The 17,275-nt window shown below is 41.4% G+C and overlaps 1 protein-coding gene across 1 annotated transcript in view; it reads left to right on the top strand.

Annotated features, from left to right (window-relative positions):
- Pard6g (par-6 family cell polarity regulator gamma) overlaps positions 1-17,275 on the top strand; it is a 66,459-nt gene that overhangs the window by 13,534 nt on the left and 35,650 nt on the right. Inside the window, exon 2 of the mRNA XM_074069584.1 lies at positions 10,020-10,242. Within this exon, the coding sequence (XP_073925685.1) occupies positions 10,020-10,242 (223 nt within the window). The remainder of the gene's footprint in view (positions 1-10,019; positions 10,243-17,275) is intronic.

Genomic DNA, 17,275 nt, shown 5'->3' on the forward strand with positions numbered 1-17,275 from the left:
CTATGTCCCATATGGTCTTGAAGCCCCCCCCACTCTTCCCATGACACCACCTTCGAACACATTGTGTCTTGGCTCATTTCTGCTGAGTTCTGCCTATTTTCCAGAGGCTGCAGGTTTCCTGAGACCTCTGCTGTGCCCTCTCACATCCCCAGGTGTTCAGGACAGCACCTTGGCACAGAGGTGTTTGGGGAATAAAAGTGGGGCCAAGCAGTACATTGTTTATTCACTTGCTCACTCAGTAAATATTTTTTAGCACCTGCTGTATACCATGCTCTGTGGGGATAAAATGGACACCACTTTTCCCTTTTAGCACGCTAAAGGCCAGCACAGGACAAAGTTGCTTCAGTGAGTAAGTTCCTATCTGAAGTTTGAAGGAGTGTTTTCAACAGAGATGCGTGAAACTGCAAAGGACACTTTGTCCTTCCTGAGCCCTGGTGGTTTGGTGGTTCCTGGTTGCTCACTTGTGAGTGATGGGAAGCCTCAGCACCTGTCTTCTGGACAGTGTCCTGCCTATAGCAAGCAGGTGGTGCAGGACATGGCTTGGTGTTTGCGGCCCCAGGGCCCACCCAAGTTTAGCTAAAAGCAGAAAGTGATTTGGCCACAATGATTTACTATACTTCTTTTTTGGGTGATTTGGAAAGCCCCTCCCCAGCCCCAACATACCTTCAGGCAGCTGCTAGATATGTTGTGGGCACATGGCCTTATTTCTCGTTTACCCATTTGCAGGGATCCTTTGAAACACTGTCTCATTTTTGCCAGCATGTGGGTGCTGGAGCTGTAGCAGATACACATGTACAAGGCAAGGCTGGTGAGACTCACTGGGCCTATTTCACAACTTTTCTCATCATTTTTTTGGACATGTTCAGCCAATGTCAGCCTACAAAGTTCCAGAGTTGTAGTTTAAAGCTAGTTGTGAGGTCTAATTCATTAGTTCAATGGTTTGAGCACCTGCTGTATGTTTGTAGTCAGTGGTAATTTGGGGCAGTCCCTGTCACTTGTGATGTGGGTTAAAAATTTTAAATTTATGGTTGCTTAGGGTTTGAGAGGTGGCCCAGTCCCTAAGCAGACTCTGGTGAAGTGCATTCACCAGTCCCTGACTCTTCAGAAAACCTTCAGTGGTCAGTGTGACAGAGATGGTGCAGGTGGCATCCCATCTTTGTTCGCACCTGTCCAGGAGCCAAGTGATTTAATCTTTCTCAAGTTGGGGGGCATCTACAAGTGGTGGTCCCTCCCCTATAACACTATGGTATCCAGCAAAGGAATGTTTTCACAATATACCAATTTGGTAAGAAAACTGTAGGGTTCACCCTCCTGAACAGTTTGCTACCATTGTTTAGAAAAGAGAAAAGACATATAATCCACATGCATTTGCCTGTCTATGAATGAACTATCTTTGAAAGAGTATATTAGAACTAGAATCATTGGTTGCCTGGGGAGGAGGACCTTGGTAGCGGAATACCTTTTGAGTTTGGAGTTATGTGATTGTAATCCTGTTCAAACCATAATGAAAAGCAAGCTACACACTGTGCGGTCTTCATTTTAAAGAAATACAGGGCTAGTGGAGTGGCTTAAGTGGTAGAGCTCCTGCCTAGCAAGCACAAGGCCCTGAGTTCAAACCCCAGTACTACCAAAAAAAAAAAAAAAAGCACTTAAAGAAATGTGTGGTAGAGAAGCCTAGAGGGGCACCATGGCCATATCAGTGGTGACATCTCTATCGTAGGTAATGTGCAGAGTTTCCTCAGTTATACATCTGTGTAGGGCCCTGGAAAGCCCTATAAGATAGAACTGAGATGGCCCCAGAAAGTGCACTCTGGGCTCAGGCACATGTACACTGTTTAGTCACCAGGGGGCTCCTTAGAAAGCACCAGATACCAGACCTCAACTTTTCTTCTTTTGGGGTATCTCTGGTGAAACTGGTTCCTGCCAATTTCCCCAGAGGGGTTGCATTTACAACCACATGTGGTCAGTTTCTCTGGCTGATTCAGAAGTGAACACTACTTGACTTGGGTGTAGAAGAAGAAAGAACACTTTTAAAAAAATGTGTATTTTGAAGAAATGACAAAGGATGACAGAAAGGCAGAGTCAGACACCTGTGCCTTATAAGCTTGGTCCCCAGCTACTAGATCCAATCATTGAGAGGTGATTAGACCAAGAGGGCCCTGACCAAATTAGTGGATTAATTTATAATTTGATGGTATTGTTAGGAGGTGGTGGGAAGTGGGGTCTCTTTTGAGGAAGTAGGTCACTGGTGACGTGACTTTGAAGATATCTCATCCCTGGCCATTTCCTCTCTCCCACTCTCTGCTTCATAGCTGCCGTGAGATGAGCAACTTTACTTCTCCACGCCCTTCTGTGGTGATGTACTGCTTTACAATGACCCAGAAACAATGAAGCCAGCCAGCCATGGACTGAACCTCTAAAACTGCCAATATAAATTTTCCTCCCTTAAAAAAAAAAAAGAAACTTATGCCTTTCAAATTTAATTCTTCTTTTTCAAGAAAACCAACCTTAAAAAGGAGATGAGCTGGGGGGACAACTCAGACACTGACAGAGAGCAAGCAGAGAGACCAGAGCAAATCCACTTCTAAGTTTTCATTACCTACTTCTGTACAGGGGTAGTAAGGTAGGTATGGAAGCACACACCTGTACCCTCGACTACTGGGTAGGCAAAAAGATGGCAAATTTGAAGCCAGCTGGGGGTAAGTAGTGAGATCCCACTTCAAAATAAAAACAAGCTGGGTGCAGTGGCGCACATCTTTAATACTAGCTCCTCATAGCATCCAGGATGCAGAGAGAGACAAAAAGGAAGGACCAAGGACAAGTTATACCCTTCAAGAGCACACCCTCAGTGACCCACTTCCTAATAGTCCATTAAGCAATGAGCTCAACAATGGATTAATCCATTGACAAAGTTAGCTCCCTCATGATCCAGTCACCTCTCAAAAGCCCATCAGTTGGCAACCAAGCCTGTAACACATGAACCTTCAGGGAACATTTTTAGATTCAAACCATAGCACATGTTTCTTTGGTAAAAGGAATACATACATGGCTGGCTAAAGTGACCACTGTTTGTCCTGCAGATAGAACAGTGAAATAAGGGTCAGGAAATAAGGTCTGTTTGCAGCCTGGAATTAAGTCACTCTGTGGCTTTGTCAGTCTCTCATCCCCTCTGAGCATCAGTGTAGGGACTTGGAAGGACACCTCCAACTGAGAAGCTTAAGATTAGTTGAGGGCACAAAGCTAACCAAGCTTGAAGGACATACCCAAGTGGGCCCAGTTCTGCTGACAGTGAGACCCTCATACAATGAGGAGGTTTGCCAAGACTGAATCAGGACTCGAGACATTCCAAGCAGGCTAGGAGGATTTTGGATTTCTGTTTCTGTTAAATAGAAAAAGGGTTTTATTCTTTCTAGAGCCACTCTTACTCTAAATTAAATATGTTTCTACACAGAATGGATTTTTTAAATGTAAATTTACACATTCTTTAAGATATCTAAAAAAAGAATATTTTACATTTTAATATCTTTTAATCTGGAAAGTAAGAAACAATCATAATGATGGTACTGAATTACCCTTGGGTATAGATATTGAGTGATGAGAATAGGCTTACATTGCCCGAGCCCTATAACTCCAAAATATCATTCATATAGTTTTAGTTTCTGAACTGGAGAGGGAGGCCTGAGGAAGTTCTGCAGTTTGGAGTGAGGGTGGAGACAGGCATGTTCCACCCTGTTCACCCCTGCTTCCTTGCCATTCAAACTGGAAGAGCTTGCCCTACCAGCTGAGTGGCACAGAGCCTCACACCCCGGAAGGCCCAGCAGTAATGGAGCCTTTCTTGAACTCCTGAATTTTTATCTTCTACTCAGTTGTGTGCTGATAGCCACTGCTGGACCCCCAGTCCTGAAGGTTTCCTGTTTGCCTGAAGCAGAAGCAGAGTCTCCAGGTAGCTTCCCTGTCCAGCACCTCCCTCTGGTTTGAACATGGCTTCCACCAGCCTTCAACTGGATATTTTTTTTTAAAGAAAATTAACTTTGAGGTTAAAAACTCTTAAAATGCCAGCTCTATAAGCTATACTTAACATGAAATAAAATTCACACCTTTAATTGTAAAATCCAGCATTTTTTAGTAGTCACAGAGTTGTGCAGTCATTACCACTATCTAATTTTAGCACATTTTCTTCACCCAAAAAGAAACCCTGGGACCGTTATCAGCTGCCCTTAATGCCTCCCTCCCTCCATCCCATAGCAACATTACTGTACCTCTTGTGTCACTGATTTGCTTATTCTGGGCATTTCATATAAGTAGAATCATGGAATATACAGTCTTTCATGTCTGTGTCATTTACTTAGAGTAATGCTTTCAAGTTTACCTTTGCTGTAGCATGGATCAGTACTTCACTCCCTTGTGTGACTGAATAATATCTGGATATCTGTGTATTCATTTATCAGTTGATGTACACTTGTATAGTTTTCAATTTGTGATTAATGCTGTTGCAAACATTCATATACAAGTTCTTGTGTGACCATGTGCACTCATTTCCTTGTATACATGCCTAGGAGTGAAATAGTTAGGTCATATGGTAATTCTGTTTAACATTTTAAAGAACTGCCAAACTACTAAAGAAGTTGTACCATTTTATATTCCTACCAAAAATGTATGAAAGTTCAGAGGACCCAGTACCCCTTCAAGGGTACACCCCCTGCACAACCTAACTTCCTCCCATTAGGCCCCACCTCCAAAAAGTTCCACCACCTTTCAATCACCTGTTGACTAAGCCTTCAATACATGAGCATTTGCTGGATATTTAAGATCCAAACCCTAACATTTTAGCTTACGGTTCTGGAAGTCAGAAGCCCAAGACCATGGTACTAGCATCTGCTTGGCTCCTGGCAAGGCCTCATAGCAGAGAAATAGAAAGGCTGGCAGGTACACCCAGAGACAGAAAGAGAACTGATCTCTCATGGTAGCTTACCCATTCCTGTGAGAAAAGCATTAATTCACTCATGAGGGCTCCATCCCCTGACCCAAACACCTCCTACTAGGACCCACCTCCCAAGAATGCTGTGTTGAATAATTAACCATAACATGAATTTTGGTGGAAATAAGCCATGTTCAAGCCACGGATGGATGGATGGATGGGTAAGATGATAGAGATGACAGATGAGTTAATATGTATCTTAATTCTCTTATTGTAGTTATAGTTGAATGTTTGTTATAAAAATGAGTTTCGTTTAGAGGCTAATACAATTTTGTTTATTAGCCAGAGTTTTGTATTGAGTTTAACTTTAAAAGTTTTAAGAGGTGAAGTCCTCGCCTTCCTGTTATAGGAATAATAGTTGGGGTCACCTACAAGGTTGGTAAGTGTTGTTATCAAAATAATAATGGAATGACAATTCATTTTATTTCTGGATAACAAATGCTCTTACTTTTAAAATAAAAATGCTTGATTCTTTCCCTTTATTTTTAGTCTTCAAAATAATAGGTTGGTTGCCCTACTGTCCTCCAAAGGGTGACAAATAAATTTTTTGCTCCCAAAAGCACACGTATTTGCACATATTAGCTGGGTTCTCATCAATAATGTACTGTTGTCCAAAACACGAATGCCCCATCTTTGCCTGCAGATCATTAAGGCTAGTTGCTGGTCTCATTGTCTTCCACAACTTCATACTTCCAAAGGGTTGAATTCACCAGCTCATGAATATTTCTTGCCACCTGCCTAGAATTTGCTGTTTTAGCTGGGAATCCTGGGAATTCTTTTCATGGGAAATGATGCAGCCTAAGTCTGGTGATGGTGGAAAGGTAGGCTTTTGGTGCATTGCCTACTGACCTAGCCAGGCCAGCAAGGTGGCTTTTCTTAGTAGATACTCATCTTCAGTTGCAGTCAGCTACTCATTTGTCATGAGACTTCCCGGAACACGGCTGTCCCTTGAAGGCACTTTGCGTGGGGTGATAGATGAATAAAGGATGTACTGAGAGATTGAGGTGTACCCCCTGTCAGAAGCCCTACTATGTGGACAGTATGCACGAGGACATGAGAGTACAGGGACTGGCAAAGCTCCTGCCAGCCTCTAATGGTGGTTTGGTGCTTTTATAGTGGTCACTGGTCTTCCAACATCAAATACCTCCTGAAAGAATTTTGAAAAATTATGGCTAACTAGGGGTGTGCTCAGTGGTAGAGTGTATTACCTAGTGTGTACCAAAGCACAAAACCCACCATTATAATATGTCTTAAAGAGATAATGTGCTTTTAAGATGGTATCTAAATTTTTGAAGTATAAATAGTTTCAAAGGATATAATCTCCAGCATCCTGTAAGTACTTCACCTAAAGCTTTCAGCACATGATCTTTTAAATACAGCCAGTAACTTTAAATATGCTGTGGTGACTTGATACCACCATTTATTCCAAAACAGGACATTTATTTCAAAACAGGACAAACTGGTTCTTTTTAATGATCAGAAATTTTACCTGGCTCCTTTCCTCTCTGATTTCTCTTTGCCATTGCTCTCCTAAGAGATTTGTTCTATTATTTTGTCCTAATAATCTATGCTTGATTATCTGTCACTTTTCTCTCCAACAACAATGTTTATAAAAGTTGAGAAGTTTTTCATATGTCGGTAAGGCTGTATTTGTTAAAAATTATTTATAAGTTGTTCAATGGTATACAGTTTTAGTTGCAAGCTGAAAAGAGCTCTAGAGATTGGATGCACTGGTATGCCCCGTAATCCTTGCACTTGGGAGGCTGAGGCCAGAGGATCACTTAATTCCAGGAGTTCAATACCAGCCTGGGCAACACAAAGAGGCCCCATCTCAAAAAATAAAAAATAAAAAAAGAGAGATTGGATGTACTGTAATTAACAATCCTTAACCATACCATTAATAATGCAAAGATGGTGAATTACAGATGTTTACAATTAAAAAATTTTAGATTGTGTCACCACATTTATTATCAAATCATGACTGAAGCCAGGTGTTGATGGCTTATGCCTGTAATCCTAGCTACTTAGGAGGCAGAAATCAGGAGGATGATAATTGGAAGCCAGCCCCAGCAAATAGTTCACAAGACCCTATCTCAAAAAACCCATCACAAAACATTACTTGACAGAGTTACTCAAGTAAAAAGAGCAACTGCCTGGCAAGTGCAAAGCCCTAAGTTCAAACCCCAGTGCCACAAAAAAAAAAAAAAAAAACATGATTGAAACATAGGTGCAAATTTTGATAATGAGGCCTAGCAGAATTGCTCAGTCATAGAGCACCTGCTAGCAAGCATGAGACCATGAGTTTCAAACACTAGTACCAAAAAAAAAAAAACCAAACCCAACAATGATAGGCCATCCACAGCAAACATTTTAAAAATTCTTCACTTCATGAAAAGTGTTCATTGCTAAATGACTGGGACTATTTTTCCTTCTGGATCTCAGTACCAGTGTAAGCTTTATTTATATAAACAAATCAAATGCTTGTGTAAGTGATCCTGTGAGAACAGATGGGGGCAGGGGACGCTCTGCATGAGCAGGTGAGTAGAGAGAGGTCTCCTTGCTGAGTAGGTGGGCTAAGGGCTCTTTGAACTCTGACAGGTCACATTTCAGAAATAAGTGATCATTGAGTGTCTATTGTTAAAATTATTCAGATAATCTAGCTGAGAGTCAAGTAGGAAAATATTTAATCTTGTTGAAAGCAAATAGGATTTGATTTGCAAGACTTACTGCCTCGTCACTAGTATCATGTACATTTTAAAGTATCAATGAATGTAAGTAAAAAGGCTTTGCCAAAAATCATATGGCAGTGAGTTGTACCTACTAATTCTTTCATTTGGAGGCCCCTTGTTTAATCTGATTTTATACAAGAAATAAAATACTGGTTTTTAAATCAAGTGCTTCCAGCATATAACATTTCACATCTTTCTGTCAAAGTTCTGGAGCTCACTGAACTCATGAAGCAGTTTCACTGTGCAATGGGCAGCAGAACCTGCCACATGGTCAGACACAAGCCAGACTTATTTTGTCTCAAGAAAAGACTGAACTTCTTTTTCTTTGTGAAGATATATTTTAGGAAATGGTTAAAATACTGAGGAATAAGTCAAGAGCATCTTGGGTTAGTTGCTAAGTTTAGTTGAGATGGAAGTGTTGTGGAACTCGGGTATTCATGCATACATTTCTGGGTGTGAAGGATGAGGCATGGAAGGAACAGTAGTGTCTGGAGTGAATGTGTATATGCATCCCACTGGGGGTCACGCAAATAAAAACTACATATAAGTCAGGACATAATTACGTTGCTTTTGTGCTCAGGGGAAAAAAAGGTGTGGATACAGATGTCAGTGTATGGTGGGAAAGATGAGGGTCGCCTGTTCACAAGATAAATGTCATTGGATTGGATAACTGAATCTGAAAAAAATCACATAAAACTTACATTGTAGGATTTATTCCTTCTAAGTTTTGCAGCCCCTACCTAAAAAGGTACTTTCGTGGCCCACATGCTGTACACACAGATTGTGCCTGCATTCTGTACTTGGTTAAGGACTGAGATGAAATGTGGTGCTGGTCTGTCAATGATGGTTGCAGGGGTTCCAAGGTTTGCTGCACCTCTGACAGAGAAGAGGCCTTTCTTCTGATGTTTCCAGGGCACAGTCACATTGAGACCTATGATAGCCAGATACTGGTTCTGGAGCCACAGTTCTTTGCCTGCTAAGAATATGGAGGAGACTGTAGGCTTTTGATCAGTCATAGAAGGTGACTTTTTCCAAACTACCATTTGAATTGTCCCATTGTTGGGTGCCCAGATGCAGGGCAGGTAGCTGAAAGGTTGGTTCTGCTTTGGTGACCTGGAGCAAGTAGGAAAGAGAAATGCTGTCAGGCATGCCAGTCTCAGAAAGATGCCTGGCAGCTGAGTCTGATGGCTGGTTCCTTTAACCCAGTTTCTCACTGTGTGGCCTCTGACCACTAGCATCAGCTTCTCCTAGGAACTTCATAAAAACATAAATCCTTGGGCCACACCCAAGTTCTGAGAGCCATACTGGTGATTTTGATGCAAAGCCCATTGATTTGAGATGGTTCATCTGTGACATTCATCTAGACATCTGTGTCTAGATGATATGACAAGTTTTGTATAACACTAGATATTTAATCTTTGTACATTTTGGAACTCACTTAATCCATTTTCAGTTATACTGAAGAATGTCCTGAGCCAAGACTGCCGGCCCAGACAGATCAAAGTCTTTTTCTTGCTTCCCCCAAGAGGTAACCATAGGAGCTGGGCTGGGGTCCTCTTAGGAGGTGGCCGTGAGCTCCATGTGCAGCTGGGCCAGAGCCAGTGTATTCAGGAAAGAGGTTGGTCTCTGGGCATTTTCCAGTTGGGGCCACCAAGTCACAGTCCAAAAGGGAGAGTTTAAGGCTATCTTTTGAAGAGAGACCAACTTGGTCCTTTTGCCAGTAACAGAATTCACCATGCTGTCTCCTTTGACTTCCAAAGCAGGCCTTCTGCCAAGGTCCTTCGTTTTTTCGGATTGCCTTCCACTTCTGATGCTTTTGAAGTGTGCCCATGTGGTCCTATTAAAAAGAAATCTAACCAGGATGCTTCTTAGATAAAAATTGAACCTGTAAGGGCTCCATCTTACCCTTATAAAGAGCCTGAAAGGTTCTTCCTCTCCTGCCTCTGGGCTCCTTGAGCCCTGTGGCAGAGCCATGCAGACCTTTCTGAGGGAACTGAGGGGCCAACATCTGTCATCAGCAGGACCCCATATCTACCACGGCTGAATTTACAGTAGTCACTGCTCTTCTAACAAGCTAAGTCCAAAGTACTGTCTAATCCTACACTTAGGATCTTGGCCCACGTGGACAAGGGGCCATCCCTGGTCAGTGTGGATGAGGCAGCTGTTCTTCATCTCATTTGCCCAATGTCCACTATGAGGACATAGCCTGGGCCACTGTTTCAGGCCTCCTGGAACCCAGTAGTCACTCATGTAGTCTGGGAACAAACTGCACCTCCTCCCGTTTATTACTTACCCCATGTCTTGCTTTACAGTTTGGGGCTGAATTCCGAAGGTTTTCCTTGGACCGTCACAAGCCTGGGAAGTTTGAAGATTTCTACCAGCTGGTCGTGCACACCCACCACATCTCCAACACTGAAGTGACCATTGGCTACGCAGATGTACATGGGGACCTGCTCCCCATCAACAATGATGACAACTTCTGCAAGGCAGTCTCGAGTGCAAATCCCCTGCTCAGAGTCTTCATCCAGAAACGAGGTACTAGGAGGCTGAGCTGCTCCACTTGTTCAGCAATCATTTTAAGAAAGAAATGCAGTTTTTAATTTTGTCTGCCATGTGGGATGGGACCATAAGAGTCTACTTTCTAGTCTGTAGTAGTAGATTTTAAAAATCAATTTTTTAGTCAACATTAATTTTTTAGAAAGTCTTAAAAATCCCTACACTGTATTTTCTACCTTAAATAATATTGATTTCTGCCTTTTAAATACTGAGAAAAAATAATAATACTGGTGCTGTCAGTATTTTAACCAGCAGCAAGTGAATTCAGTAGTGAGGAGGGCAATCACAGTGCCATAAGAATAAAATTTGTGGTCCTTAGTATGTATTTTCCACATCTTTTTAGGACTGGGAAAAATGTTAGCTTTAAATTATCACTTTGATTAACATTTATCCTTGAGAGTCTAGCTTTGCTGTAGGTAATCACAACATCATTTTGTGTGAAAATAAATTACTAACATAGATCAACGGTTGAAAGGGGGCCAGGGGCTGGTTGTGGAATTGCTGTGGGACCTCATGCTGATCACAACTCAGAAGTGCATTTCAGATTTTTTTTTTATCTCAAAACGTGGATGAACCTTGTTGTTTCAAAATAATATGCTGAAGAAAAGAATGACTACATGAGAGGCTTGAAATTAGAAAAATGGCATTTTTGTAATTGATTTGTGTAATGATTATCCCTCCTTACAATGGACCCACTATGCCACAGTGCATGCTTGTTTGGAAAGGGTTGGCCATCCTGGGGAGGACCTACTATGTGCACAACGCATGCTGAGTGCCTCAGAGCAGAGCAGCCAATGGTGACACTTATAAAGCACCGTGTACTGTTACGGGTTTTACCATAGGTGTCTCTAAGGAGGGGCAGACTTGGGGACAGGATTGTGGAGGGGAACCTGTGCAGAAACCAGAGGAAGGGACAGTAGAATGCTGACTGAGAGGGCAGCAAAGCCAAGGTGTGGAAGCTAACTGTGGGGTTCACACATGTATGCCAGGTCCTCTACGTCCTGCATATAAGTGTCCTCATTTGCGAAATGGGGGTGCCAGTGATATTACCCATCAAGTAAATGATGTGATATGCTGAGCAGCATTCAAAGTTCCAGTCTGTGCTTTGTAATATTAGCTCCTGTTATTCTTGCTTGTGGTAATGGGGAATGGGAGACCCCTGACTTCACTTCAGGCCAGATCTCTGGCACAAGATCAGAGTGCTCTGCATCTGTGTTCTGGCCAAGGCTGTGTGTCCTGCTGATAGTGCTGAGAGGCCCATACTGCTGTCCCTTCCCAACAGCAGCTGGGGGACTGTGGGGACTGAGAACTTACTGTAGTTCCTGCAGCTCAGCAGCATCCCCTCTGTTCTCTGCTCATTGTCCCCTGTGATGCGGAGCCCATCAGTCTTTTTCCACTCTGTCTGTCGAGGTGGGGGCTGAAGTCTCAACAAAGCTAGCCAGAGGGAGGCACAGCCACTAACTATGGAGTCACTGAAGCTGAGGTGAGACAAGGACCTCAGGTCTATGTGTTGCAGGTGGGAATGCATCAACCTCCCACATAGCTCAGATGGTTTTGCCTCTTCTAGCTAGCAGGCTGGCACCCTGCACCCTGTCTGTATTACCTATTGGTCCTTCTTTCTCCATCCTTGGAGTAAAAGCCTGACATTTCCCAGGTTGTTGTAGAGTTTCTGAGTCTCTGGTGTTTTCAGCATGATCCTGTTGCCAATAGCCCTGCCTTTCTCTGTCACCTGAGATCAGACCTCTCTGTGAGGGAGGGGGCAGTGCCTGCCTCCTGAGTTGTTGTGAGGTCCCATGTCCACAAGCCCTTGGCTGTTGGATACACACTGTCTTGGCCCCTGATCATGTTACAAGGGAATCTCAGAGTCTTCTTCTCATGGGGTTCTGACTGGAGTTGATGTGCTTGGAGGAGAGTAGGGTACTTATATGCCTATGGGCAACTGAACACTCTTACATGCAGGACTCACTGATGAAGACCCCCTGTGATTGGGGTCCTGAGGCCCCCAGGGTTGATACTTAGTCCATCATCTCTCCATGGCATCTGTCTAGTAAGGCCATCCTCATGATGTCATCACAGCCTCACCCATTGTGTCCTTGGTAGCTTTCTACACTGACACAGATTTTAAGAGGAAACTGTATTACTATCACAAAGGAAAATTCAGCATTCTTCCTAATGTTGAAATAAACCCACAACTACATTTAGAAAATTTAATCTACTACTTATTGTAAGTGGCACAAGGACATGACAGTAAAATGATGGGCCAGCATCCCATGAAAGTGTAGATATTAAACTCCACCAGAATCGTAGCATGTTGACATCATGGGTCCATTCAAAGATCTTTCAAGTGTGCACAGCAGCACTATTCACTAACACAACCCGAGTGTCCACCAGCTGGGTAACAGAGTGCATATGTTCATCAAGGGAATATTACCCAGCCATAAGAAGGAACAAAGTGCTGACACATGCTATGGTAAAGATGAACTCAAAAAGACTATGCCAAGGGAACTAAGCCAGACACAGAATGCCACTTATCAGGGCCCTCATTATTCAAGGGATCTGTATTTGCAAGTTTGTCTATTTGCTAAATTTTACTTGGAACCCCCATAATTCAAAACCATGCACTGGTTTTGTGGTCATTTGAGGACATGCACAGAGTGGTAGAAAACTTGAGTCATCTGATATGTACTTTCCCAGCTGAGATGAAACACAATGAGGTTCTGTGTTGTGTCTAGTTCCTACAGCAAACCAGCATCCTCATCACATCCTGTTCAGTGTCCTGTTTTCACGTGTTTTGGTTTGTTTTTTGGTTTTTGTTTGTTTTGATTCTTTGCTTCTCATTGGTGATTTTGCTGTTTAAAGTGACCCCAAACTTAGGGCTGAAGTGCTGCCTAGGGTTCTCAGCACAGGAAGCTGTGACATGCCTTGTGGAGATTCATGTGTTGGAGAAGCTTCATTCAGGCATGCTGGCTATGAGGTCAACAGTACATTTTAAATAAGGTGTCTTTAACCAGACACCTGGAAAACAAGGTGATGTATCAACTGGTTTTTGAAAATTTTGTGGCCAGAACCTCACATTAAACTGACCATGTCTTTCCCCAAGAGCCATGACTCTGTATTCACTAATTCAGTGTTTGCAGAAACTTCTAAGAATCCTGAATAGTCAACTGTATGTGAAAAGTCTAGGATGAGCAAATTCATGGACACAAAACATTGGTTTACAGCTGCCATGGTGAGGAACAGGAGTGCTGGAAGGAGTAAGATGTCTTTTGGAGGTGATAGAGATATTCTAGAACTAAAGATCTCTCTGTAAATATGAAACCATGCATTTTAATGGTTGACTTCAGATAAGCTGTGTGTCATTAAAGCTGTTAAAGAGAATAACATGGTACCAGGGCTGGCTGCTGGTAGTGGATTCAAAGCACTCTTCTGATGTTAACACCTAACATGGGTTCCAGGCATGCTTCCAGCCTTTATTTCCAGAATTCAGCCATCCTTACCATGTGTGAATGCTTTGACTTTTTAACTAACATATTTGTTTAAAATATTTTAAAAAATAATCTCTTCCCCTGGTGGTAGGAAACTTCCTGTATGTTTTTGCCAGACCTGGTGTGAGCAATGCCCAGGTATGAGCTGTGCCCCAGGTGTGAGCCATGCCCAGGTATGAGCTATGCCCCAGGTTAGGTGGGAGACATGCCTCTTTCATCCTCAGCAGTAACACAGCTACAGAGCCCAGCAGTATTTTCTGCACCTGGTACTTTGTCATGAGTAGAAATCACAGCTATTTTCATATCATGAGAGACTTACATCCAGATATCTAAATATTATGTACGAATTATTATTTTTAAATAATGACACATATGTGGAGGTAAATTGTCAAGCAGGGTCTGAAAGAACTGAGACTTACCTTTGGCAACTGCATTTTGGCATGTGTTTTGCTTGCCAACAGTCAGGACTGAGAGCCAAGAGTCAAGACCTTTATGTCATGAAACTTCCTTCTCCCCACAAGAAGGTGAACTGCTGAACAGGGTCTGTAAACATTGAGACCAGCAAGACCGAGACTAGGTCTCTTAGTTCTCCCCCAGCTAGTGCATAATTCAGTGCTCTGTTTGATCTCCTCCAGTCTCTGACACATTCAGGGTCACCCCATGACTTGGACACTTACTGCCCTTGGGACACAAACCAGAGTTGGGGGTGGAACATATGGGAACTTGCCCAGCGTATAGGCTGTAAAGCTCCCTGCATACAGCAGCAGCTCTCAGTACACAAAGAGGGGAAGCCTCAATAGTAAAAGCAGCCCAGAAGTGGAAAACTGACCCTTCTACAAGAGACTCCAATTAATCTGTCCTGATCTGAGCAGTGCTGAGAATCAGGCCCAAGCCCTGAGTATGTGGGTGAATGCTTGACTACTGAGCCACAACCTCCAGCCCAGTGGTGATAAATAACAACTCACCCAGCCACTACACTTTCCTGCCTGAGACTGAGACTATTTCAGCTGAAAGACTACAGGCAATTAAAGCTTCCAACCAACAACTTGACCTCAGATACGTAAATCTCAATGTACAAACACAAGTAATATGAAAAAAACAAGACAAAGTGTCTACTCCCAAAGTTAACAATTCTACAATAGAAGATTTGAACAATAGTGAAGGGGATGAAATTTCAAACAACAAACTCAGAACAATGCTAAAATAATCAATGAAATTGAAGAGGTATATATGCACCTGAATGAATTCAAAGAGGATACAAATAAACAGCTGAAGAAGTAAGGAAGACAATACAGGATATGAAAGAGGAATTCATAAAGATACAAAAACCTTGAAAAAAATCAAATTGAAATCCTAGAAATGATAAAGCTCAATAACTCAAATAAAAACACTCAGTTGAAAGCCTTGGTGGAACAAGTTGAAAATACATTATCAGGGGAAGTACAGAAAATAGATCAATCAGACAAAAACTAAGAAAATATGAATGGAATATGCAAGACCTCTTGCATACCATCAGAAGACCAAACCTAGAAGAAAGAGAAGAGACAAAAGCTAAAGGGATAAAAAACATAGTCAACAATAATAGAAAACTTCCCCAATCTTGAGAGAGGGTCATCCGGGTACAAGAGGCTTTCAGAACACCAGACAGCAAGATCAGAAAAGAAACACCCCTAAACCTATTATAGTTAAAACAATAAATATACAGAACAAAGAATATTGAAAGCTGCAAGAGAGAAAAGTGACAAATCACACATAAACCAATCAAATAACAACAGATTTTGCAACAGAAACTCTAAAGACAAGAAGGACATAGAATGATATATTACAAACCCTGAAAGAAAATGTCAATCTACATTAATATATCCTGCAAAGTTATCTTTCATAATTAAAGGAGAAATAAAAACCTTCTATGATAAACAAAAACTAAAGGAATTCATGACCACTAAATCAGCTCTACAGAAGATACTTGAAGGGATTCCTAACACAGAAGAGGAAGATCAGTACAGCCAGGAAAATACAAGAAAGAATAAATCTCACTATACAAGCAGGTTAGCAAATATAGGTTAGAAAAAGAAGCAGACATCACAAAAACAACACAATGACAGGAAATGCCACATCCCTTTCAATATTAACACTGAATGTTAATGATCTCAATTCTCAAATTAAAAGACATACATAGGCAGATTGGATTAAAAAGTAAGACCTGATCAACCATTTGTTGCATGCAAAAAATGCATCTCACTGACAAAGACAAATATTGGCTTAAGGTGAAAGAATGAAAAAGATTTTCCAAGCAAACAGACCCCAAAAGTAGTCAGGAGTGCCTATATTCATATTTGATTTAAAAAAAGACTTCAAACTGGAATTAGAAGAGACAAAGAAGGGAACAATACATCAAGAGGAGCTAACAATCATTAGCATATACATACCAAATGGTGCACCCCAATTTCATTAAACAAACACTACTGGACATATAAGCACAGATAGACCCCACCACAATAATAGTAGGAGACTTCAGTCTCCTACTGTTCCCAGCTCTCACCAATAGATAGCTCATCTAGACAAAAAAGAAAAACAATGAAACTAAATAAATCAAACAACGATACAGACCAAATGGACATAACAGACATCTATAGGATATTTCATCCAGCAGCTGCATAATACACTTTTCATCAGCTTTCATCAGCCCATGGAACTTTTTCCAAAATAGATCATATTTTAGGACATAAAGCAAGTCTTAACAAATATGAGATAATTGAAATAACCTCCTGTTATTCTGTCAGTTTTATTCTATGGAATAAATAACAAAAGAAATACATGGAGATTGCATAATACATTGTTAAATGACCCAGGGGTCTTTGAAGAAATGGGGAGGGTAAATTTTAAAAATTCCTAGAATCTAATGAAAATGAAAGCACAACTTATTAGAACCTCTGATATACAGCAAAGGTGGTGCTAAGAGGCAAATTCGTAGCTATGAGCATCTACACCAAAAAAAAAAAAAAAACCTCAACTAGCCTAATGATGCACCTCAAAGCTCTTAGAAAAACAATAATATGTTAAAGGAGACTAAAATTTTTTTTAAAATCAATGAAACAGAAAGTTGGCTTTTTGAAAAAATATAAGATTGGTAAACCCTTAGCCAACTAATAAACAGAAGGAGAAGAAAGACCCAAAGTAATAAAATTAAATATGAAAAGGAAATATCACAACAAATACCAAAGAAATCTAGAGGATCATTGGGGAATACTTCAAAAATTTATATTCTAATAAACTGGAAAAACTAGAAGATATAAACCACTTAAACAGATCTGTAACAAGCAGTGAGGTTGCAGTAATAAAAAGTCTCTCAGCAAGGAAGAGCCCAGCCAGGATGGGATGGATTCATTACTGAATTCTACCAGACCTTTAAAGAAGACTAATACTTATGCTCCTCAAACTATTCCATAAAACAGAAGTGGAAAGAATGTTGTCAAACTCATTCTATGAAGCCAGTATTATCCTGATACCAAAACCTAATAAGGGCA

Source organism: Castor canadensis, chromosome 4 (genome assembly GCF_047511655.1).
Source record: "Castor canadensis chromosome 4, mCasCan1.hap1v2, whole genome shotgun sequence".
Classification (NCBI taxonomy): Eukaryota; Metazoa; Chordata; class Mammalia; order Rodentia; family Castoridae; genus Castor; species Castor canadensis.